The sequence below is a fragment of the Halichoerus grypus genome, chromosome 10 (genome assembly GCF_964656455.1).
Source record: "Halichoerus grypus chromosome 10, mHalGry1.hap1.1, whole genome shotgun sequence".
NCBI classification, from domain to species: Eukaryota; Metazoa; Chordata; class Mammalia; order Carnivora; family Phocidae; genus Halichoerus; species Halichoerus grypus.
The window spans coordinates 25598611-25624676 of NC_135721.1; the positions used below are offsets into that span (position 1 = coordinate 25598611).

The window sequence follows — 26066 nt, forward strand, 5'->3', positions numbered from 1 at the left end:
CCCCCTCCCCGGGTCCCGCCTCTTTCGCTCCCACTCCCCCTCCCCCGCCAACCTCCCTCGGAGCTTGGCCCCTCCGGGCGCGCTGCCGACGTCCCGCGTGCGTGCCGGCGCCTGACTTCACTTCCGGCTAACGCGCTCCGCTTGCCCCCTGGCCCCGGATGGTGACTGGCGGTGGTGCTGCACCTCCCGGGACTGTCACTGAGCCGCTTCCCAGTGTGATTGTGCTGAGCGCAGGCCGGAAGATGGCGGCTGCGGCTGCGGCGGCCTCGGGCCCGGGCTGCTCCTCGGCGGCGGGGGCGGGAGCGGCCGGGGTCTCGGAGTGGCTGGTGCTGCGAGACGGCTGCATGCGCTGCGACGCCGATGGACTGCACAGCCTTTCCTACCACCCGGCGCTCAACGCCATCCTGGCCGTCACCAGTCGCGGGACCATCAAAGTCATCGACGGCACCTCGGGGGCCACCCTGCAGGCCTCAGCGCTCAGCGGTGAGTGTGCGGCACGCCGGGCGGGGGCCGGGCCCGCCGCGGGAGGAGCCGGGCCCGCGGGATGCCGGGGAAGGAAGCCGCCCAGCCCCGGGGCTCGGCCTCCGGCGGGGGGGGAAGCGGCGTGACGGGAATGGGGTGGCGGAGGGCAAGGCTGGGGGTTCAGGCCTGCCTGTGAACCGAGGCCCGGAAGCTGGTGGAGGAGGACCGTGGGGCTTGGCTTTTTCAGCGGCTGCAGCTGGGAAGAAAAAAGACTGGCGAGTCGGGGAGTGGTGGGAGTTGCCTTTCGGGCCTTGAGCGTCCGGTGTAGGTTGGTCCTCTGGGAGAGGTGAGGAGGCCTCGGAGCTTGGCACCTGAGAAGGCCAGGCCCCCGGGTCGGTTCTGGAGAAGGTGTCGCTGCTGATCAGAGAGCGAACGAGTCGCCCGGTTGGTCCCGACGTGAGAGCCTGGTGGCCGGAGGCGAGCGTCGGAGCCGGCATCTAAGCCATTCCCTCTGGTGGAGAGAAGCGGATAGTCGGCTGTTCGTAGGACCCGCAGGTGCAGGGATGTACAGTGGGCTTCGCGCCGGGGGTGGGGGTGGGGTGCGCCTGGAGTGGGGGTGGGGAGGGAAGTAGGCGGGTCGGCTGCCTGAACTGTTAGTCGACGACTTTAGGACTCTGGCGGACGCCATGGAAGACTAGACCTTGTCCCCTAGATCGGGGCTTCCAACTTCTACCTCCTAGTGATGAGAAACTCAGGCCCTTTAGTGTGTGAAATATAGAGCCCTTTGGGTTCGTGATGAGATGCAACTTCATGCCCTCTCTCCTTGTTTTACTATAGCGAGCCGAAAGTTAGGATTCGGAGGTGTGTCTGAGTGTCGCCAGTGGAGGAGAGCACTTCTGGGTGGTGTAAACCTTGTTCCAGGAACGGGACTTTATGCATTAGGTGAACTCCCTGTATGCTGGAGTGGCGTGTTTCGGAATTGCCCTGGCTAAGTTGTGTTTGGCTGAGATGACCTTTCATTTGCGGTTAAATGATGTGTGGTTTAATTTAGAAGTTATAAGTTGAGATTGAAAAGTTAGTGCCTTTCATTTGCGGTTAAATGATGTGTGGTTTAACTTAGAAGTTATAAGTTGAGATTGAAAAGTTAGTATATGAGTGAGTTAGACTCGTGCATAGAGGTATATATGACTGCATTCAGACAAGTGAATTAGTTATGTAGCTTAACAATTCGCTTATATTTTAACATACACAAATAAGGAAAGGTCGTTATTCCAGTTTACTGTGTAATAAGGCACATAAGAGTTAATAGCAATGTAGGGATAGAAGGATAAAATAGGTTTAACTTTTGTCGATGTGAGAGTTGTGAAAGAAATGGATTGTATATAGCTACAGAATATAAACCTGGATCATATCTAAGATATATCTAAGGGAAAGTTTTGGATTGTAGGCTTGTAATTTTTCTTTTCTTGGCTTAGGTAAAGGACAGGAGGGGTGTCCCGGATGTAACAATGAGTAGTAACTGCAATTTGGATGTAATAACAACTTGTCACTACGTATGAGAGGGAGATACTAATTAGTAATTGGATATCTTTCTTCTTGAACTCACTTAAAATATTTCAAAAACAGAAAGGTATAAAGAATAAGATGAACAACCATGTATCCCTGATTCTGTTTATGAAATAAAACATTGGAAAGTTGAAGCCTCTTTTCTGTCTCTTGGATTGTATTCCTCCAATCCTCCCTCCCCCATGAGCATTCTCCTTAATTTGGTTTTATTGTTGTCACACGTTTTTATGTTTTTCAGTATATGCCTGTATCTTTAAACAATAGCTAATACTCTTTCATGTTTTTAAACTTTGACCAATTGGTATCATAGTATATGTATTTGAATTTTTTATAAGAAGCCATATTAATGGAAGTTTTAAAATGTTTTTGATAGAAAAGAGTCTAATGGGGTGTTTTTATGCTTGGAGCTTATGTTTGAGAAAAATAATGTGTGTTAGAGTTTGTTATAAATGGTTGAGGAAATTGGACATGTATTAATGTCTCATGAAAGGTGAGAAAATAGTCACTGTGGTGGTAGATTCCTAAAGGGGAGGGTTTAGGATTTTAACACAAGATTAAAGGTACATGCATAGAACATCATTGATTTCGGATAACTTAGCTGGGATATGTTGGGGAATTTGTTAATTAGAAAAGTGTGGGATTGAATACAGTTGCAGATGCCCACACATTGAAGTTTGAGTATGTGATTTAAAATAAGTGGAATAGTTTATGGAAAACAAAAGGATTACAGAAAAGGTTGAAAGTAACAATGGACAAAATCTGAAATGTTTTCATTTATGAGAATTGCAGTTATTGATAATATTTACCAAAGGTTGTATAGAGTCTTATGTATGTCATTTATCAGGTGATTGGGGAGGGAATGCTGCATTTTTTGTCTTGCCTGGAATATGTATGTATTTTACATATTTATTTAGGAGGTTTGCTTTTAATGATTAATAGAGGGTGACAGTCCTATAAATAGAATGAGGAGGAGGTGCCAATAGTGACCATGGTCCTAAGATGACCCCTCTTTCCAGTTAAAGGGCCAAGGAGCCACTTTGTTTTATACCCCAGAGGAAAGACATCTTTGTGTGAAGGGAAAAAGAGTGGTGTACCCATATAGAGTTTTATTGGGTGATAGAGTTGTGTGTCTTCTGAATGGGTTCAGGTTGTAGGGTTATGGGTAGCTTATTAGAGTAGATTGGAAATTGAAGTTTGGGAGCAGGACTTGTGTGTATATATATTCAATTGGGTAGCAAAGGTGGTGAATTTTTGACTGTGTCTACTAGTATATATCTGTATCTGACATAAAATGTTTTTAAATACACTCATTAGATTAAGAGCTATCAGTATAACATAGGTTAGGCAAGTATTTGCTCCCTTTTAGCATTTAAGAGTTAAGAATTCGGAGTCTCTAGGCTGGTTCCTTGGCCTGGCATTCTTTGACTTCCATGATTTGGCCTCTACCAGTCTCTCTAGTCTTCTCTCCCTATTTAGTTTTGTGAACTGGTTCATTTGATTTCCTTTCCTAACTCGGTGGTTTTGCTCTTTCTTGGAATGCACCAATTCCCTCCAGACATATCTTAGACATTTTTCAGGACCTAGAGCAGATCTTAACTTCCTGGTTCTTTTAGTCTGAAGTGATCCACTGAACCCCTATTCGCATATTGTCCTCTTAATGTCTATTTCAGTAATTTGGCAACTTACCGTTCGCAGTATGTTTTCTGTCTTGAACTATTTAAATTCCATTTTATTTAGCTTTTTGCGAATATACGACGTCCATTTAACTATATTTAAAACTCCCTGTGGGAAGGAACCTGTCCTCTTGTTTATATCCCCTCCTCAGGATGCCCAGTACAAAATACTAATAACTATTTTTCAGTTGTGTATATAGGCTTAATGAGTATGTTAAATGGATGCTTTCTTACATACTGCTAAATAAACACCTTTTTTTTTTTTTTTAAGATTTTATTTATTTATTTCACAGAGAGAGATACAGCGAGAGAGAGGGAACACAAGCAGGGGGAGTGAGAGCGGAGAAGCAGGCTTCCCGTTGAGCAGGGAGCCCGGTGCGGGGCTCGATCCCAGGACCCTGGGATTATGACCTGAGCCCAAGGCAGACGCTTAACGACTGAGCCACCCGGGCGCCCCTTCCCTTTCTTTTCTTAAATAGATTTTATTTTTTAGAGCAGTTTCAGGTTTGTAGTAAAATTGAGCAGAAAGTCCAGAGTTCCTAGATACCTCCTGCTCCCTGTGCACACAAAACTTCCCTTCACTATCAATGTGTTTGTTACAATCAATGAACCTGCATTAACACATCATTATCACCCAAGTCTGTGGTTGACATTAGTGTTCACTTTTGGTGTTGTACATTCTCTGGGTTCTGAAAAATGGATATATCATACAGAATGGTTGCATTTCCATAAAAATCCTCTCTGTTTTGCCTGTTCACCTGTCCCTCTCTCCTACCCCCCTGTCACTCCCTGATCATTTGACTGTCTCTATAGTTTTTCCTTTTCTGGAATGTCATGCAGTTGGAATTACATAGTAGGCTTTTTGGTTTGGCTTCTTTCAGTTAGGAATATGCATTTAAGTTCTTCCATGTCTTTTCATGGTTTGGTAGCTCATTTGCTTTTTAGCATTGAATAATATTCCATTGTCTGGATGGACCACAGTTCATTTGCCCATTAACCTCCTGAAGGACATCTTGGTTGCTTCCAGGTTGGGGCAGTTATGAATAAAGCTGCTATAAATATTTGTATGCAGGTTTTTGTGTGGACTTAAGTTTTTAGTTCATTTGGGTAAGTAGCAAGGAGCACGAATGTCAGATCGTGTGTTAGGATTATGTTTAGTTTTATAAGAAACTGCCAAACTGTTTTCCAAAGCAGCTGTGCTATTTTTTTTCCCAGTGGTAGTGAATGAGAGTTCCTGTTGCTCCACATCCTTCTCAGCATTTGATGTTTTTTGGTTTTGGACTGTGGCCATTCTAATAGGTGTGTAGTGGTATCTCATTGTTTTAATTTGCAATTCCCTAATGACATATGAGCTGAACATCTTTTCTTAGGCTAATTTGTGCACTTTGGATTTTAAAAATCAAAATAGCTCTACATACACCACTTGATCATATTGTTTATATTACTAGGTATGTTCCTCTCTTTAGCTATAGTTTGTTCTTACAGTTTAGCATAATAGGAAGGAGCCTGGTTTTGGAGACACTTGGCTTAGGTTAAGATCCCAATTTCTGCTGTCCCTCACCTCCCAATTTAACTGTGTAACCTTGACTAAATTACTTAACATTTCTGTTCCAGTTTCCCCATTTACAAAATGGGGATGATAATTGTCCTAATTGTGAGGAGTGTTAATACACGGAAAGTTCTTAGAACAGTGTGTTTACTGTTCAAAAATATTTCTTCTATTTACTTGTAAATCTTTGTAGATACTCTTTTTTTCTTTTTTACTTAAGCCTTTTTGATATTCTATGTTAAATCTTTTGAACTTCACCCTAAATTTGAACTTAGGAATTTTTCCTATTTACCACCTTTTATCATCCAGCAAAATCCATCTAGTTTTTGCTTTGATGTAAGAGTAAGGTATTGTTAATTTCTTCAGTTTGTCTGTCCTTCTTTCCTCCTTCCTTCCTTCCTTCCTTTTTAATTTAAGTGATCTCTACACCCAACATGGGGCTTGAACTCATGGCCCTGAGATCAAGAGTCAGATGCTCTGTTGACTGAGCCAGCCAGGTGCGCCTGTTCAGTATTTTCTTGTTTAATTACTGATGGTGTTTTCTCTTGGTTTCTGAAATAGTGCCCTCCTCCCCTAAATGTAGAACATTGTATATTGTTTGCTTTTTTAATAAACTTTTTTGAGGGCATGTGGAAAAGAATGGGTGTTTATATTTTAGGTATTCCTGAATTTTGAATTTTAGCTCGCTTACTAACTCACTCTCTAAACTTCCTGAACTTCAGCTTCCTCATTTGTAAATTAAGATTAACATTTAATAGAATGGTTGTGTAGATTAAGTGGTAAACACATTTAAAGTGCCTGATGCTGCTTGGCATATGTACACAGTGAATGTCAATTTTCTTAAGCCTCATGGGTGCTTGCTATTACCATGTTCTCACTATTTGAAAAATGTTCACTGACTTAGTGTTTATATACAGAGGACAGATAGATAGCATTGAAATGTACATGGAAATGTAAATGTTGGTGACAAATATTATCTCTATTTGGATAAATGTCTTTCAGTGTATTGGTGTGGCTAAATGTCAGAATGAAGTTAAGACTGTTGTATTACTAGTTTTGTGTATACACGGATTGTTCATGTAGTGTATGTACATAAGAAACTGAAGATGTATGGGTGTGGGTATTAATCAGTAGATGTTGTAGCATATGTGTAAAAGGAAATCATGTCTCTTCGTTTCTGAAGTGGGTTCCAGATTTCTGTCACTGTGAGGAAACTCCAAAGCTGCTCAGTAGTTTTAGACAAATCTAGTTTCACATTTCTTTGTGAATATTTCCCTTTGACGTTGACTCTGATTTTATTTGAGAAATTTGCATGATGGTCATAAATGAGAAAAAGATCACTGTACTCCAGTTGCAGTGGAGTTCAGATTGGGTGAATTTTTACTTCTTTATTTTTTGTTTGATTCAGACTTAAAGCCCAGAGCTGCCTGCTCCAAGAAGTCTTGGAGCATAGAAGACTAGTTAGGTTAGCCTGCATATTTCTCAAGAAATATTTTTTGGGATAAAACTCATACTTACTATCACTTTGTTAGCGGTGGAAAATATTTGTTTACTACTTCCGAATTAGGCATGCATTAATTTGGATAAAATGTAAAATCTTCCTGTAGGTCTCAGTTTTGGAAATTGTAAATGATTCAGACCACTTCTATTTCCTGACTTACCTTGGTTCAGGCAGCCTTCCTAGTCTCAGTTATTCTTTTCTTTTTTTTTTTTTTTTAAGATTTTATTTATTTATTTGACAGAGAGAGACACAGCCAGAGAGGGAACACAAGCAGGGGGAGTGGGAGAGGGAAAAGCAGGCTTCCCAATGAGCAGGGAGCCCGACGCGGGGCTCGATCCCAGGACCCTGGGATCATGACATGAGCCGAAGGCAGACCTTAACCACTGACCCACCCAGGCGCCCCTCAGTTATTCTTTTATGAAAGATAATAAACACAGTATAGAGTTGGGATTTCAGTAGCACTAGAAGATAGTTGTCTCCTAAATGCTTCTGAGTTGTTTTTTTTTTTAAGATTTTATTTATTTGACAGGGAGGGAGAGAGAGAGAGCGCGCGCGCACAAGCACAGGGAGTGGCAGGCAGAGGGAGAGGGAGAAGCAGGCTCCCTGCTCAGCAGGGATGTGGGGCTCCATTCCAGGACCCCGGGATCATGACCTGAGCCGAAGGCAGACGCTTAACCGACGGAGCCACCCAGGCGCCCCTGCATCTGAGTTCTTTATAAAAACTTAATTGGACAAATCTCTTTGTGGGCTGAGTACAAACTTTATTTGTAGTTGACTGATTTTAGCAATGCTACATGATGACCTGCCTTATGTCAAAGACCTGCTGTTTTATTTTATTTATTTTTTAAGATTATTTATTTGAAGTGGGGGGGAAGGGGCAGAAGGAAAGGGAGAGAGAGTCTTTTTTTTTTTAAGATTTTTTTTAAATTTATTTATTGAGAGAGAGAATGATACAGAGAGAGCATGAGAGGGGGGAGAGTCAGAGGGAGAAGCAGACTCCCTGCTGAGCAGGGAGCCTGATGTGGGGCTCGATCCCGGGACTCCAGGCTCACAACCTGAGCCGAAGGCAGTCGCTTAAACAACTGAGCCACCCAGGCACCCGGGAGAGAGAGTCTTAAACAGACTGTGCGCTGAGCATGGAGCCTGGCTCTGTCTCATGACCCTGAGATCATGACCTGAGCTGAAACCAAGAGTTGAATGCTTAACCTAGGCGCCCCTTAAGATTTTATTTTTAAGTAATCTCTGTACCCAGCATGGAGCTTGAACTCATAAACGTGAGATCAAGAGTCGCATGCTCTACCAACTGAGCTAGCCAGGTGCCCCAATTAGCTGTTTTATTAGCAAAACATTTTCCCACAATTAAGTAGAGTGAATTTATATTAAAATTAAAAATATTTTGCTCTGTTTTTAAGATCCTCCACATTTATCTTTTTTTTTTTTTTTACATTTACCTCCGAAGTTTTCCTATTATCTGTTCAAAGATGGTTTTGCTCTAGCAAGAATTTGTCTTAGTCTTATAGTAGTTTTAGACTTACTGAGAGTCACTATAAGAGATCATCTTCTGGAGCCAAACAGTTTGGGCTTAAATCTTGGTTCTATTTGATCTTTTTTTTTTTTTTTTTTTTAAAGATTTTATCTATTTATTTGACAGAGAGAGACACAGTGAGAGAGGGAACACAAGCAGGGGGAGTGAGAGGGGGAGAAGCAGGCTTCCCGGGGAGCAGGGAGCCTGATGCGGGGCTCGATCCCAGGCCCCTGGGATCATGACCTGAGCCGAAGGCAGACGCCCAATGACTGAGCCACCCAGGCGCCCCATTGGTTCTATTTGATCTTGAAGTTCATCCCATAAAATGAGGATAATAATAATGTCTACCCCATAAGGTGGTTGTATATATATGTACTCTATAAGTATTTTTTATTGTGTTTTTATTCTTTTGGTAGCAGTGGCTATTTAAATATAGTAGACTTTCTGCTACAGATATTTTGTTGAAATGACAGTATTCTTCCAGTTTTCCATGTATGTGGAGATGTGACTGGGTGAAATCTAATGGACATAATTATAATCACTTTTGTATTATAGGAGAAATACAAACTCTGTAAGTTAATTGATTTTGGACTTGAAATTATTAAAAGAGCATGGCAATATGAAGAGCTAGTTGATTCGTATTTAAACATTTATTGAACATATGCTAGATATGGGGGCACAAAATTATTAAGGCAACATTTTGGTCTTTGAATGCATGTTTGGTGATGTGTTTAGGTAAATCATTTTAGCGTAATGTTATAAGTACTATAATATAGATACGCAGAATGCTGTGTGAGTACAGAGGAGGTAGTTTCTTCAACCTGAGGGAAATAGAGAAGACTTCTCAAAGGAGGTTGTTTTTATGATTCATTTTGAAAGATGAGATAGTGGGAGGGAATGTTACAGGGATCATCATCTTAAGCTAGGGTACTTGCTTGTGTGGAGACATTTTGATCTTTCAAAACATGGTGAATTCAAGGAACAGAGAGAAGTTTTTGAAGGAAACCAGTTGGAGTTTAGGATGTGTGAGGGGATGGTTATGAAGCTGAGAGAGAGGCAAAGACAAGATCATAATATGTTTTGTTAAGAAATCTGACTTGAGGGGCGCCTGGGTGGCTCAGTTACTTAAGTGTCTGCCTTCACCTCAGGTCATGGTTCCAGGGTCCTGGGATCAAGCCTGCATTGGGCTCCTGCTCAGCAGGGGGTCTGCTTCTCCCTCTCCCTCTGCTCCCCCTGCTTGTGTGTGAGAGCTCCCTCCCTCCCTCTCTCTCTCTCTCTCTCAAATAAATAAATAAAATCTTAGAAAAAAATTTTGACTTGATATCAGTGGTAGGGAGCCATTGTAGGTTATTACATGATCAAATTTGTTTTTAGAGAGGTTTGAAACTAATGCCCAGGTGTGAGAAGTGATGAGAGCTTTGTGTAAGTTTGAAAGGTAGGAACCATAATTTTTGGTGAATGTGGGGATGAGAGAGATGGATAAGGTGAAAAGTACTCATGCGTGGGTTCCCAATTTTGGTAACTGGGTGAATGGTATTTATTAACTGAAATAAGTAATACAAGAAGGTGTGGTGAGTAGTTTTTGTTGGAGAAGGTTGGGAGCAAGAGGGAGATAGTGACGTTGGTTGTGTTAATTTTGAGGTTCTTGAAGGACATCCAAGTAGAGATGTCCAGAAGGCTTGGGAATTCAGAGTTGAGCTTGAGGATTTGGGAACATGGATTAGGAAAACTGGCAATTAGAGAGAAAGCTGAGCCTAGTGATTAAGGATATTGGTTCTGGAGCCAGACTGCATTTCAGTCCATGATTCACCACTTATTATCTGTGCCCTTAGGTAAGATGCTTAATGTCTCTCTGCACACCTAACTCATTGGGTTATTGGAAAGATTAAATAAACTGATACATGTAGGTACTGCTTAATCCACCGTAAGCGTGCAATAAGTGTTACTTTTGGATTGGTGTTCTTAATTATATAGTTCAATTCAACAAGTGTTTGTCTGCCATATGGGGATAGTAAGATGAATTTAAAATCCCCCCGCCTCCCAATTTGGAAAGCTTTTAGAAGAGGTGACACCTTGGCTCTTGAAAGAATAGGAGTTAGCCAGGTAGAGGGAACACATGAGCAAGAGCAGAGGCATGAAGCAGGTAGTATTTGTTACAAGCACATTGGTATTGGAGTGCAGAGCACAAGGATGGGAGTGATGAGATAGCCTGAGGATTTGGTCCCTCTGACCTATGGCTACCATATTTTTCAATGCAAGAACTCCTAGTTTAAGGTAAAAAATTTAGGGACCTGTTATTACAGGAGCTGTGTTTTTAGTGTCAGTTGAAAAAATACTGCGAAAGGCTACTATTTTGAAGTAATTTTTATTTTAGACTTATTACTACATAATTTGAAAAATACTACAAACAGGGGCGCCTGGGTGGCTCAGTCAGTTAAGCATCTGACTCTTGATTTTGGCTCAGGTTATGATCTCATGGGTTGTGAGATCAAGCCTCATGCCCTGCTCCCGCTGAGCGGGGAGTGTGCTTGAAAATTCTCTCCCTCTGCCCCTCCCCCCACTTGCATGCCCACGTGTGATCTCTTACTCTTTGTCTAAAATAAATAAATACATCTTTAGAAAACCCACTACAACAAAGATACTTTGGCCTTTCCTCCCTGCTGGTTTAGCTTTGAGATTTTTCCACGGGGAATGATTCTGTTAAGGCTCTTCCATCTGCCCTCCAACTTCAAAATTTTTCTGTTATTATCTCCTAACTTGTTCTTTTTGTCTTTGTGGGTTTGTTTAATGCCCTCTTTATTTCTTTACTGTCTTTTTAGTGAGACTTGGAAGGGAGCAGAAGTAAACATGCACCCATTATAACCTTGTTGTTTAACTGGCAATTTGTACTTGTAACCATACTTAAGTTGTTGAAAATTTGGTACTTTGTCTTTAGCAGTGTTGGCTGTAGCTACAGATAGACGACTATAAACAATAATAGATTTCTGTAATATAGTTTGTAAGAACAGTAGGGAGTGGGCAAGACGACCTTTGTGATATGTGCATTGTACTGCCCATGGCCTTATGCCTTTGGCAAGATAACTTCTCAGAGTTACCATCTTTAAAATGGGCTGGTAATTCTTTTTTTAAAAAAAATATTTTTATTTACTTATTTATTTTACAATTTTTTTTTGTAAAGTAGGCTCCACGTCCACTGTGGGGTTTGAACTCACGACCCTGAGATCAAGCGATGAATGCTCTGGGGCACCTGGGTGGCTCAGTCGGTTAAGTGTTTGCTTTCTGCTCAGGTCATGATCCCCGGGTCCTGGGATCCAGCCCTGAGTCAGGCTCCCTGTTCAGCGGGGAGTCTGCTTCTCCCTCTTCCTCTGCCCCTCTCTCCAGTTTGTGCTCTTTCTCTCCCTGAGATGACTAAATAAAATCTTAAAAAAAAAGAAAAAGAATGCTCTACTAAGTGGTAATTTTTGCCCAGACTACTTCACCATCTGATAATGAATGCAGAAATGTCTTTGTAAACTGTAGCACCTCAAATGTGAAGGAAACAAAAAAGTTAAAACTCCTTGGGGGACGCCTGGGTGGCTCAGTCAATTAAGTGTCTGCCTTTGGCTCAGGTCATGATCCCAGGGTCCTGGGATCTGGGATCAAGTCCCGTGTCAGGCTGCCTGCTCAGCCGGGGGTCTCCCTCTCCCCTTTCCTTCCGTTTATGCTCGCTCTCTGTCAAGTAAATAAATAAAATCTTAAAAAAAAAAAAGACAAACTCCTTGGGTATAAAAACGGAGATAACAGAGATATAAATAACAAAAAGAATAAAGTAATTGCTATATAAAAAAGCTTGTGACAAGGGTGGTGCTCCTAAAAGGAAGTAATTGTGGTCTCATTTGAGTATTTAAATCAGGGATGTATTTTAGGGGAGATAAATATTATGCTTACTCTTTAGGGGAAATGGTAGAAGTGTTAGAATGGGGCAGATAGGAATGTTTTCTTTGAGATTTATTGTGGGTGCCAAGAATTTAAGTTATGATTTAAGTTCATGATTTGTTTCTGTACTTAGATTTATGAAGTAGGAGAGAAGTAAGACTGGGGAGATGCATAGAGCAGTGGGTTCTCAGCCTTGGTTGCTCATTAGAATCACCACGGGAACTTTAAAAAAATATTCTGCTTGCGTCCCAGTATTTTTTCTTTTTTTTAGATTTTATTTATTTATTTGAGACAGAGAGAGAAAGCACCCACACACGCATAGGGGAGGGAGAAGAGCAGAGGTAGAGGGAGAGAGAGAATCTGAAGCAGACTCCATGTTGAGCAAGGAGCCTCACATGGTGGGGCTCTATCTCACGACCCTGAGATCATGATCTGAGCCAAAATCAAGAGTCACATGCTTAACTGACAGCCACCAGGCACTCCTTGGGTCCCAGAATTCTGACTTAAATGGTCTGGAGTGGAGCCCAGGCCTGCTTTTTTTTCTTTTCTTTTTTTTTTTAAGCAGAATGCCAGGTGTTCTAATGTGCACCTAGGTTTAGAGGTTCCAACTTCATGAGTAAGTTTGTTTGATAAGCCTGGGATAAATGAGAGACAGATTTCATTTGAATTGAATAGTATTCTATTTAGCCTTAATTTTTTGGTTAACTAAAACCTCCCAAGTTAGTTTGTCTGCTACCAAAATCTCCCTCATTGTGTTTTAAATTGTATTTAGTGACTATATAATGAAATATGCTTGTAAGCAGCAGGAATGTATCAAGGACCAAATTTCTGTTGGTTTCTATTTTGTCTTTCTGTGCTGTAATTCAGCTTTGGTTGATTTTTGAACCTGCTAAGTGCTCTGATACTTTTTCACCAAAATACCACTATAGCCAAGGACAGTGACCTCATACTGGGGAAAATGGGGCTATGAAGGGTAGATGGCTGGGGTTATCTGTACCAGTTCAACTAGTTTCATGCCTGAACTGTCTTTGTTTCATGTTGTGTTAACAAACAAAACTGTGAGAATATTGTATTTTACGACATTATAGTTTAGTTTTAATATATTAAAAAGTTCTTCAGAACCATAGAAAATGATTCATTTATTCAAAAACATTTATTGTGAGTCAAGCACTGGTGATACACTAGTTAACAAAGTCCTTGCTTTGCTAGAGCTCATGGTTTAGTGGGAAGAGATGTATTTCACACGCACTGTACCAAGTGGTGATAAATGCCGTAAGAAATTAGAGCTGGTACGAGATGGTAATGGGCAAATTTGTGCTATGAGGTGGTCTGGGAGGGTCTCTCTGAAGTGGCCCTTGAGCAAAGATCCCAGTGATGTGAGGAAGCAGCCGGGCAGATATCCAGGGAGGTTTTCTGTTGGCCTGTTACTGTAGTATGCAAAAACAGCTAGACGGATTTTCATCATATTTGGATGGAATTTGACTTGGACTGACTTAAAATTTAGGCTATGTGAGGAATGATAAGGGGTCTGTGACTACTAGTCTGGATATATGTGCCTTCTGTATTCAGCAGAGAACAGTAGTTTCAAATATGAGCTCCAAATAGAAATTCATGGGGTGTGTCCTCCATTTTACAGAATTGTATTAATTTATAGCTGAGTTCCCTCTCACATGGACAACTTTGTATAGCAACAGGAATTTGTATATAAATGGTTAGGGTTATCTTGAGCAATATCAGATAGGGAAGGCAGCTCCCAAATTTTGCTTAATTATAACCAGCTCAGAATTCTGAAGGAAGAATGGAACTATTGTATCCCAAGGTGATTGGGAGATTTAACTGTGACAAATTGAATAATATATGTTGAAATAGTTCCCAAAACTTCTTGCAGGGAGTAGGTCTTTAAAGATTGAGTCCCATCCATGGAAACTTCAGTGATGATTATGTTCTTAAAACTTTCTCGGTTGATATCAGATACTTAAGATTATAGTAAAATAGGTGGTTTGGTGGAACTTTTGGATAAAGTGAGTAGAGAGAATTGGAACTTGGAACTCTTTCTCTCTCTCTTTTTTTTAAAGATTTTATTTTTTAAATAATCTTTACACCCAACGTGGGGCTTGAACTCACAACCCTGATATCAAGAGCCACACGCTCCACTAACTGAGCCAGCCAGGCACCCTGGAACTTGGAATTCTTAATTCCAGTAAGTCTGTATCTTTTGGAGACCCACTCGCATGCCTAGGCAGATGTTGATTCTCTTACTTGGAATAAGACTGTCACTGCATTGCGTTTCGTCCATTTGTTACCCTTTTTTCATGGCCTAGCTCCTGAACTTTCCCAAACTTTCTTTGCTTTGCACTGACTTTAGTTTTACAGGAATACTCGCTTTGGGTTTGAATAATATAGTGTACTAACAACTTTTGTTAAGTGATTTTAATTTTGGTTACTTTAATTGTATTTTAAAATCATTGTAAGAACACTAATTTTATACCCTCTTTATTGACTTTGATGTTTTTATATACTGTGTTTTAGTAGAGTATTTTAAGCATTGAACTCTGATGTTATCTCTGTGGAAATGGAATTTTACAGTGTGTTCTGTCAGTTGGCAAAGATAATGTAATTCAAATAATATTTTTGCAAGTTTTGTAGGGTTGCACATGGATAGTGCCTTGATAAAGAATTGACTATTTCTTGAAGTGGGTATTAGGATTAAATGATTTTAAAAAACACAGTTTCCTACCTTTGTGAATTTCCATTTATTATAAGACACCAAATAGACTAAGGAAAAGAGTAGTCACCTATGACCTTGTTACCTAGGGATGGCCATTGTTAGCATTTTGGTGTGTAACAATTTCTTTTTGCTTTTTTCTATTGTTTGATATATTTTTTAAGGACGTTTTTAAAGATTTTATTTATTTGAGAGAGAGCAGGGCTCCATCCCAGGACCTTGAGTTCATGACCTGAGCTGAAGGCAGACACCTAACCGACTGAGCCACCCAGGTGCCCCATTGTTTAATATATTTTTATAGAATTTGGATTGCAATGATATTTTATAAACTATTTCCCTTCCTTTACTTAATTAATAGCATATTATAGATATTTTCCCATTTTTTTCTTCTATAATATTTTAAAATTTTATTTAATACTCTACAATAAGATAGCCTATTTTTTGTGTATTACCAGTACTTGCATAGATTCATGTAACTGCCACTACAATTAGGATACATTTTCAACACCTGTGCTCTTTCCTTTATAGTCTAACCCTCCCCCCATCCTGTTCCCCTCCAACCTTTGGCAATCAAGTTTTCCATACTATTTGTCTTTCTAGAATGTCCTAGAAATGGAATCCTACAGTATGTAACCTTTTGATAATGACTTTGCAGTTAGCATAATGTCTGAGATTCACTCAAGTTGTCACATGTATCAGTAGTTCTTTTTTTTTTTTAATACGTAAACAGTATTTCATTGTATGAATGTGTCACCATTTGTTTAGTCACTCACTCACTGAAGGACACTTGGGTGTTTTCAGCTTTGGTGATTATGGATAGAGCTACTATAAACATTTGAGTACAGGTTTTTTGTGTGAATGTAAGATTTTATGTCTCTAGGGTAAATACATAGAAGTGGGATTACAGGACCATTTGATAAGTGTATGTTTAATCTTATAAGAAACTGTCAAACCAGGGCGCCTGAGTGGCTCAGTCTAAGTGTCTGCCTTCAGCTCAGGTCATGATCCTGGGGTCTTGGGATCAAGCGCCTCGTCAGGCTTCCTGCTCAGTGGGGAGTCTGCTTCTCCCTCTCCCTCTGTTCCTCCTCCCTGCTCATGTCTTCTCTCTCTCTCTCAAATAAATGAATAAAAAATAAATCTTTTTTTTTTTTTAAGATTTTATTTATTTATTTGACAGAGACAGACACAGCGAGAGAGGGAACACAAGCAGAGGGGGAGTGGGAGAGGGAGAAGCAGGCTTCCCGCTGAGCAGGGAGCCCGATGCGGGGCTCGATCCCAGGACCCTGGGATCATGACCTGAGCTGAAGGCAGACGCTTAACGACTGAGCCACCCAGGCACCCCAAAAAATAAATCTTAAAAAAGAAACTGTCAAACCTAGTGTGGCTGTGCCATTATGTATTTCCATTAAAAATATGAGTTCCACTTAACTCTGCATCCTTATAAGTGCTTCGCCTGTATATTGTTAAAAAGTCAGTACTACCCAAAGTGATTTACAGATTCAGTGCAATCTCTATCACAATCCCAATGATGTTTTTTGCAGAAATAGAAAAACCCACATAAAGTTCATGTAGAATCTCAAGGGATTCTACAAAGCGTTCTTGAAAAAGAAGAACAGTGTTGAAGGACTCACGTTTCAAAACTTATTACAGTTTTACAGTAACCAAAACAATGTGGTACTGGTGTAGACAGACATAAAGACTAATGGAATAGAGAGCACAGAAATAAGCCCTCATATATGTCGTGAATGATTTTTGACAAGAAGGCCAACACCATTCGGTGGGGGAAAGGACAATCTCTTCAAGAAATTGTGCTGAGAAACGTTGGATATCCACATTGCAAAAGAATGAAGTTGGACCCTTAAACATAAGAGCTACAACTATAAAGCTCTTAGAAGAAAACAAAGGGGGAAGCTTCATGACATTGGATTTGGCAGTGGTTTTTTGGATATGACATCAAAGGCACAGGCAACCAAAGAAAAAATAGACAAGTTGGACTTCATCAAAAGGAAAACCTTTGTACATTGAAGGACACTACCAACAGAGTAAAACAGCAAACACATAATATGAGAAAATATTTGCAAATCACATATCCAGGTATATATAAAGAATTAATATTCAGAATGTATAGAGAACTTCAATGTCTCAACAACAACAAAATAGCCCAATTAAAGAATGAGCAAAATATTTGAGTAGATATTTCTTCAGAGAAGAAATACAAATGGCCGAAAAGCACATGAAAAGATGTTCAACATCACTAATATTTTGGGAAATATAAATTAAAACCACAATGCAGTACCACTTCCCACCCATTATAGTGACTGTCATTAAAAATAATAAGTGTTGGCAAGGATGTGGAGAATTGGAACCTTCGTATTGTACACTCTTGGTGGGAATATAAAATAGTGCAGCTGTTATGGAAAACAGTATAGTGTTTCCTCAAACAATTGAAAATAAAATTACCGTATGATATCACAATTCCACATCTCAGTATATACCCCAAAGAATTGAAAGCAGGGTCTTGAAAAAATATTTGTACACCATGTTCAAAGCAGCATTATTCCCAATAGTCAAAAAGTAGAAGCTACCCAAGTGTCCATTGATGGCTATATGGATAAACAAAATATGGTGTATATATACAATGGAATATTAGCCTTAAAAAGTAAGGAAATTTTGACACTTGACTGCAGTGTGGATAAACTGAAGACAAAATGCTTATTGAAAAAAGCCCATCACAAATGGACAAATACTGTATGACTCCACCTATAATGTGGTACTTAGAAGCAGTCAATTTCTTAGAGATAGAAAGTAGAATAGTGATTGCGGGGCACTGGGGGGTATGGAGTTGGGAAGGAGGAGTTAGTGCATGATGGTTATAGAGCTCAAGTTTTGCAAATTTTGCACCATCCATTCTGTGGATCGATGTGGTGATGGTTGCCCAACAGTGTGAATGAACTTAATGCCACTCAACTGTGCACTTAAAAATGGTTAAAATGCTAAATTTTGCTATGTTGATTTACCACAATTAAAAATAATTTAAAAGATCAAATGGCCATGTTTATGTGGGGCTATCTTTGGATTCTCTTCTGTTCCATAGATCTGTATGTCTAACCATTTGCCACTATTTTCTTGTGGTACTATAAGTTTTATAGTAGGTCTTAAAATCATGTAATGTGATTTGTCCAACCTTATTCTTTATCAGAATTGCTTTAGTTATTCCAGTTCTTTTGTCTTTTCAAATAAATTTTATTTTATTTTTTTAAAAAGATTTTATTTAAGACAGAGCAAAAGGGAGGGAGAGGGAGCTTGAGCAGGTGGAGGGGCATAGGGAGAAGGAGAAGCAGACTCCCCACTGAGCAGGGAGCCCAACATGGGGTTCTATCCCAGGACTCCAGGATCATGACCTGAGCTGAAGGCAGATACTTCACCAACAGAGCCACACGGGAACGCTTATTTTATGTTTTTAAAGCTATCGTAAACTGGTTTTTGTAGATTTAAGCTTCAGATTTCTAGTATACTGAAGTACAGTTGATTGATTTTTATGTACTTTGTTTACTCTAACCTTGCCAGACTCATTTATTAGCTCTAGGAGTTTTGTTTTTGTTTTTAGATCTTCTTTATAGGTTCATCATGTTGTCTGTGGATAGGGACAGTTTCATTTGTTCCTTTCTAATCTGTATGGCATTTAAATCCTTCTCATTTCTTATTGCAGTGGCTAGATCTTCCAATATGATATTGAATAGGAGTGGCGAGAGTGTGTCCTTGCATTGTTCCTGATTTTAGGGGGAAAATATTCATTGTTTTACTGTTAATTATGTTGATAGTGGTAGGATTTTTGTACATGTCCTTCATCAGGTTGAGCAAATTCCCTTTCACTTCTAATTTGCTGAGTTTTTTTTTTTAATCATGAAAGGATGTTATATTTTGCCAAATGCATCTATCATGTAGCTTTTCCTCTTTAAGCTATAATATGGTAGCTTATATTGATTGATTCCTGAATATTGAACCAGTTTTGTTTTTTTTTTAAGATTTTATTTATTTATTTGACAGAGAGAGACACAGCGAGAGAGGGAACACAAGCAGGGGGAGTGGGAGAGGGAGAAGCAGGCTTCCCACCGTGCAGGGAGCCCGATGCGGGGCTCGATCCCAGGACCCCGGGATCATGACTTGAGCCGAAGGCAGATGCTCAACGACTGAGCCACCCAGGCGCCCCTTGAACCAGTTTTATATTCCTGGGATAACTCTACTTGGTCCTGGTCTATTATTCTTTTTATATTTGCTAAATTCCATTTGCTTTTACTTTGTGGAGGGTGTTTGCATCGATATGTGTGAGGGATAATGGTATATAGTTTTTTTTGTGCTATCTTTTTCTAGACTTGGCATCAAGTTAATGCTGGTTTCATAATGTGAGTCTGAAAGTATTCCCACTTCTCTTTCTTGGAGGAGAATTGTGTAGAATTGGTGTTACTTGTTACTTCAATGTTTGATAAAATTCTGCAATAAAGTCAGGTAGGCCCGGAGGTTTCTTTGGAAGATTTTTAACTATGAATTCAATTTCCTTAATTCAGATTATCTGTTTCATATGGGATGTTTTGGTACTTTGTGGTTTCAATCAATTGGTACATTTCACCTCTACCTTCAAATTAATATGTGTAGATCTGTCTTTATTATTCCCCAGTTATCTTTTTAAGTTTCTAGTATTAAGTTTATTTATTTTGACAGTCTGAGTTTTCATATTTCTTTATTTTGACCACCTAAGTTGTCAAGTTTATGTGCATAGTGTTGTTCGTAGTATTTTATTACCTTTTTTTTTTTAAAGATTTTATTTATTTATTTGACAGAGAGACAGCGAGAGAGGGAACACAAGCACGGGGAGTGGGAGAGGGAGAAGCAGGCTTCCCGTGGAGCAGGGAGCCTGATACCGGACCCTGGGATCATGACCTGAGCCGAAGGCAGAGGCTTGACAACTGAGCCACCCAGGCGCCCCTTCTTATTACCTTTTAATGTCTGCAGGATCTATAGTGTATTTTCTCTTTTGTTCTTGATGTTATTGCTAATTTGTGTCTTTTTTCATTGCTAGCCTTGCCTAGAGATTTACCAATTTTACTGATCTTTTCAAAGAACACTTTTTTGCTTGCCTTGACTTTTCTCTATTTTTGTGTTTTCATTTTCATTGATTCCTGCTATCATTATTACTTTTCTTTTGCTTGTTATATATTCGTTTTGCTCTTCCTTTTCTAGTTTTTCTATTTTTATTTATTTATTTATTAGATTTTATTTGAGAGAGAGAGAGTGAGAGAGAGAGAGAGCATGAGAGGAAGAGGGTCAGAGGGAGAAGCAGACTCCCTGCTGAGCAGGGAGCCCATGCAGGACTTGATCCCTGGACTCCAGGATCATGACCTGAGCCAAAGGCAGTCGCTTTAACCAACTGAGCCACTCAGGCGCCCTTTTTCTAGTTTTTAAATTTTTTTTGTTTTTTTTTTTTATTTTTTTAAAGATTTTATTTATTTATTTGACAGAGAGAGAGAGAATGAGGACAAGCAGGGGGAGTGGCAGGCAGAGGCAGAGGGAGAAGCAGGCTCCCCACAGAGAAGGGGGAGCCCGATGTGGGACTCGATCCCAGGACTCCGGGATCATAACCTGAGCCGAAGGCAGTCGCTTAACCAACTGAGCCACCCACGCGCCCCTTTTTCTAGTTTTTTTATTTTTATTTTTATTTTTTATTTTTTTTAAAGATTTTTTATTTATTTGAGAGAGAGAGAATGAGAGAGAGCAAGCACATGAGAGGGGGGAGGGTCAGAGGGAGAAGCAGACTCCCTGCTGAGCAGGGAGCCCGATGCGGGACTCGATCCAGGGACTCCAGGATCATGACCTGAGCCGAAGGCAGTCGCTTAACCAACTGAGCCACCCAGGTGCCCTTTCTAGTTTTTTTAAATAGGAAGCTTAGATTATTGATTTGAGACCTTCTTCCCCACCCCAGTATAATAATTTAGTTCCTACATATTTCATTCTAAGCAATGCTTTATTTGCATATGACACATTTTGACATATTTTCATTTTCATTCCAATTAAAAATATTTTCTGGATTATCTGAAACTTTTTGACCTGTGGATTATTTAGAAGTATGTTGTTTATTTTCCAAGTATTTCCTCTTATATTTCTGTTACTGATTTCTACTTAAATACATTATGGTCAGAGAACATACTTCTAATTTCAGTTCTTTAATATTTGTTAAGGTCTCTTTTGTGACCCAGAATATGATCTATCTTGGTGAATGTTCTATGTACACTTGAAAAGAATGTGTATTCTACTTTTGATAGGTGGAATATTCTAAAAATCTTATTCGTTGATGGTGGTATTCAGTTTCTCTGTATTGCTGCTGGTTTTTTTTTTTTTTTAAAGATTTTATTTATTTGACAGAGAGAGAGAGACAGTGAGAGAGGGAACACAAGCAGGGGGAGTGGGAGAGGGAGAAGCAGGCCTCCCGCGGAGCAGGGAGCTCGATGCGGGGCTCGATCCCAGGACCCCGGGATCACGACCTGAGCCAAAGGCAGACGCTTAACGACTGAGCCACCCAGGCGCCCATTGCTGCTGGTTTTTTATGTATTAGTTCTATTAGTTAGAGAGGAGTGTTGAAGTCTCCAGCTGTAATTTGGATGCCTATTTCTTCTCAGTTCCATTAATTTTTGCTGTATGTGTGTGTGTGTTTTTTTTTTTTTAATTTTAAGAGGGGGTAAGGGCAAAGGGAGAGGAAGAAAGAGAATCTTAAGCAGGCTTCACAGTTCGGGGCTTGATCTCAGGACCCTAAGATCATGACCTGAGCCAAAATTAAGAGTCGGAGGCTTACCTGACTGAGCCATCCAGGTGCCCTGCTGTATGTGTTTTGAAGTTCTGTTAGGTGTATACGTGTTTAATATTGCTTTTCTTCTTCGTGAATTGGCCCTTTAATCACGTATTGACCTCATTTATCCCTGGTTATTTTCTTTGCTCTGATCTTTGTTTAATATAAATATATCTACTTCATCTTTTCTTTAACGTTTGCCTGAAATATCTTTTTTCCATCCTTTTATTTTTATACTTTTATTTTTATTTTAAATTAAAAAATTTTTATTGTTATTTATTTTTAAAAGATTTTATTTTATTTTATTTTATTTTATTTTATTTTGTTAAAGATTTTATTTATTTGACAGAGAGAGACACAGCGAGAGAGGGAACACAAGCAGGGGGAATGGGAGAGGGAGAAGCAGGCTTCCCGCTGAGCAGGGAGCCCAATGCGGGGCTCGATCCCAGGACCCCGGGATCACGACCCGAGCCGAAGGCAGACGCTTAACGACTGAGCCACCCAGGCACCCCTAAAAGATTTTATTTATTTTAGAGAGCGCTCACGTCCGTGCAGGTAAGAGCTGGGAGAGACGCAGAAGGAGAGGGAGAGAGAATCTGAAGCAGACTCCACACTGAGTGCGCAGCCCTTCATGGGGCTTAGTCACACAACCATGAGATCATGACCTGAGCTGAAACCAAGAGTCAGATGCTCAACTGACTGAGCTACCCAGGCACCTCTAATTTTTTTTTTTAGAGCCCAGTGTGGGGCTTGAACTCACGACCCTGAGATCATGACCCCAGCTGAAATGAAGAGTTGGACGTTGAGCCACCAGTCACCCCGTATTTTTTTTATTTTTGAGTAATCTTTACACCCAAGGTGGTGCTTGAATTTACAACCCTGAGATCAAGAGTCACATACTGAATGAGCCAGCCAGTGCTCCTTACTTTTATCCTCTTAGAAGGGTAAAAGTTTCTTATAGACATCATAGAATTGGATTGTGTATGTGTTTTTCACTTCATTCTGACAATTGGTCTTGTAATTGGCATATATTTAGACTGTTTATATTTAATGTAATTGTTGACATTTTGAATTAGATATTCTATTTTGTTATCCTCTGTTTCTTCTCCTTTTCTCTTTTTTTTGGTTATTTTATTTTTTATTTATTTATTTATTTTTTAAGTAGACTCTATGCCCAACATGCATGGGGCTTGAACTCACTACCCCTTGATCAAGAGTCGAATGCTCCACTGACTGAGCTAGCCAGGTGCCCCTCGTTATTTGATATTTTAGTTATTTTAACTTTTTATTTTTTTACTATAATTATGTGTATATGTTTTTTGTAGTTACTTGAGGGATTGCAATATATGTACTTTTCACAGTGTATTTAGAATCAGTACTTTACCACTTTAAGCAGAACGTAGGAACCTTTTTACTATATCATAGTCTCCCCTCTTTTAAAGGTTAGTTTACTTGTTCATTACATCTACATCCATTAGAAACCCTCTCAGACAATATAATGTTTTGCTTTCAGTTTTCAAATATATTTTAAAGAACTGAGACAAAAAAATCATTGGTTATATATACCATTCCTGTTGGTCTTCCCTCATTTCTGGTACTGTTAAGTTTTCTGAAATGATTTTTCTTATATTTGATGAACTTCCTGCAGTTCTTTCTGAGTAGCTTTGCTGGCAAAATTTCTCTATAGTATTCCTTCATCCAAGAATGTATTTCACCTTCATTTCTGATGGATATTTTTGTCGATATAGAATTTCTCTTTCTCTAGTACTTAAAAAAAAATGGTCCACTTCCTAATGAACTTTATGGTTTTTATTTTTTTTTATTTTTATTTTTTTAAAGATTTTATTTATTTATTTGAGAGAGAGAATGAGACAGAGAGAGCATGAGAGGGGGGAGGATCAGAGGGAGAAGCAGACTCCCTGCTGAGCAGGGAGCCCGATGCGGGACTCGATCCCGGGACTCCAGGATCATGACCTGAGCCGAAGGCAGTCGCTTAACCAACTGAGCCACCCAGGCGCCCGAACTTTATGGTTTTTAATGATACATGTTTTTATTGTATTATTACTTCCATGAAAATAATGTGTCCTTATTGTCTGTTTGCTTTCAAGATTTTTCTTTGTTGGTTTTCAGAAACTTACTGTGTCTGGCTGTGAATTTTAACCTGTTCTGTGAAGTTTTCCCTTCCCAGAAAGAATATGTGCACTAATACAAGTCATTAGTGTCAATTAGGGGTCTGCAAACCCTTGTAGCTCTCAGGCTATCTCCTAGTTTTATAAATAAAGTGTTACTGGCACACATCCACACCCATTTACTTACATGTGGGCTATGGCTGCCTTTGCAGTACAGTGGCAGAGGTGAGTAATTGTGAGAGAGGCCAGGTATCTTGTGAACCTTAAAATATTTACTGTCTGACGCTTTTCACAAGAAGTGTGCTGATTTCTGTTGTACACGGAGGAATTTGAGTTTCCTGCTCATTTTTTTAACTTTATCCATGCAGGTTTAAAAGTCACTTAAAAAAAAAAGATTTTTTAATTTATTTTAGAGAGAGAGAGTGCACACACAAGCAGGGGGAGGGGCAGAGAAAAAAGTCTCGAGCAGCCTCCCCACTGAGCATGAGCATGGTGCCTGACATGGGGCTTGAGATTGTGACCTGAGCCAAAATCAAGAGTAGGCTGCTTAACTGAGCCACTCAGGCGTCCCTTACAGATTACTTCTGTACAAAGTTCTCTAAAGGTTCAGTATGTAGGACAGGGTATGTGCCATAGTTTTTTCCTTCTGTTTAAAAGCCAAAAATAACTTTTTAGCTAACTCTTCTTGGAAAACATAACAAACGTTAGTTAAGCATAGCTTACCTTTCTTTGAGAAATTTATTTTCAGGTATTTTAAACTCATAAGGCAAACGAAATAATAAATGGTTCATGCCAAAATGGGATTTAAGTTTTTTAAAGGTAGTCTTGGGAGATATAATTTAAGTATAGGTCGTAAGTTTATCAATATTATTGGTAACATTAAAATATATTGAGTGTTGGGCGCCTGGGTGGTGCAGTTGTTAAGCGTCTGCCTTCAGCTCAGGTCATGATCTCAGGGTCCTGGGATCGAGCCCCACATCGGGCTCCCTGCTCGGCGGGAAGCCTGCTTCTCCCTCTCCCACTCCCCCTGCTTGTGTTCCCTCTCTCGCTGTGTCTCTCTCTGTCAAATAAATAAATAAATAAATAAAATCTTAAATATATATATATATATTGAGTGTTGAATAGTAATACGACTAAAATCATGAATCAAAGCATCATGAATAAAAGTATAACTCAGTATTCTACAAGACTTAGAAAACATGTTTTCTAACTGAGTGACACAATCAAGCTCTATTATAGTTTTCTTGATTTCTTCATCTTTTTTCTTTCTGTGCTTAAAATGGTTATTCTTGTGACTAAAAATAAATGTTGAATTTACCTGATTGTGAAACCTGTGGTTTTTTTTTGTTGTTTTTTTTTTTTTTGCTGTACAAACACTCAATTCTGGGTCAGACTTAAACATGCGTGGATTTCATTTTTAACTGAAATTAGAGGATTTCAGTCCTGTCTTGTTGCTTCCTAAATAAGAAAAGACTTGCTCAAACATGTAAGAAGTTAAAAAGTTCCAAAAATATTCTTCGTTCATTGCAAGATACTTTTCTCGCACAGAAGTCTAGGATTGTTTTTTTTAAGATTTTATTTTAAATAATCTCTGTACCCAATATGGGGCTCAAACTCACAACCCCAAGATCAAGAGTTGGATGCTCTACTACTGAGCCAGCCAGGTGCCCCATCTAGGACTTTTCTAGGGGCAGAAGAGTAAATCTCATCTTGAGCATACTGTCAGGGTACATTAACAAAGCTGTCCTCTCAAAAATAAAGTCTTCAGGCTGAGTAAAAGATTTTTTTTTTAAAGATTTTATTTATTTATTTGAGAGAGAGAATGAGACAGAGAGAGCATGAGAGGGTCAGAGGGAGAAGCAGACTCCCTGCCGAGCAGGGAGCCCGATGTGGGACTCGATCCCAGGACTCCAGGATCATGACCTGAGCTGAAGGCAGTCGCTTAACCAACTGAGCCACCCAGGCGCCCTGCGTAAAAGATTGAGAGAAAGGGTCGGTAGTGGGTTAAATAATCTTCCCTCAAAATTCATGTCTACATGGAACCTTAGACTGTGACCTTATTTGGAAATAAGATTTTTGCAGATGTAATTAAAATGAGGTCTGCGAGCTCAGAAGATCCTTCAAGGGGGTATGGCTGATAATACCCTCCTTTCTTCTCCCTGTGCAGTACAGCCCTCTGCTTA

At 39.8% G+C, this 26066-nt stretch overlaps 1 protein-coding gene across 11 annotated transcripts in view; it reads left to right on the plus strand.

The window, feature by feature from the left end:
• The first annotated feature begins 137 nt into the window (after positions 1 to 137).
• The window catches only part of BIRC6 (baculoviral IAP repeat containing 6), a 227097-nt gene continuing 201168 nt past the window's right edge, over positions 138 to 26066 (plus strand). For 9 of the 11 annotated variants that reach the window (XM_078056150.1, XM_078056152.1, XM_078056156.1 and 6 more), the window contains exon 1: positions 144 to 483. In XM_078056150.1, coding sequence (XP_077912276.1) covers positions 159 to 483 — 325 coding nt within the window. In that variant the 5' untranslated portion in view covers positions 144 to 158. Of the gene's footprint in view, positions 484 to 26066 lie in introns of all 11 variants that reach the window. The other 2 variants (XM_078056159.1, XR_013441642.1) reach the window with 2 other exon arrangements.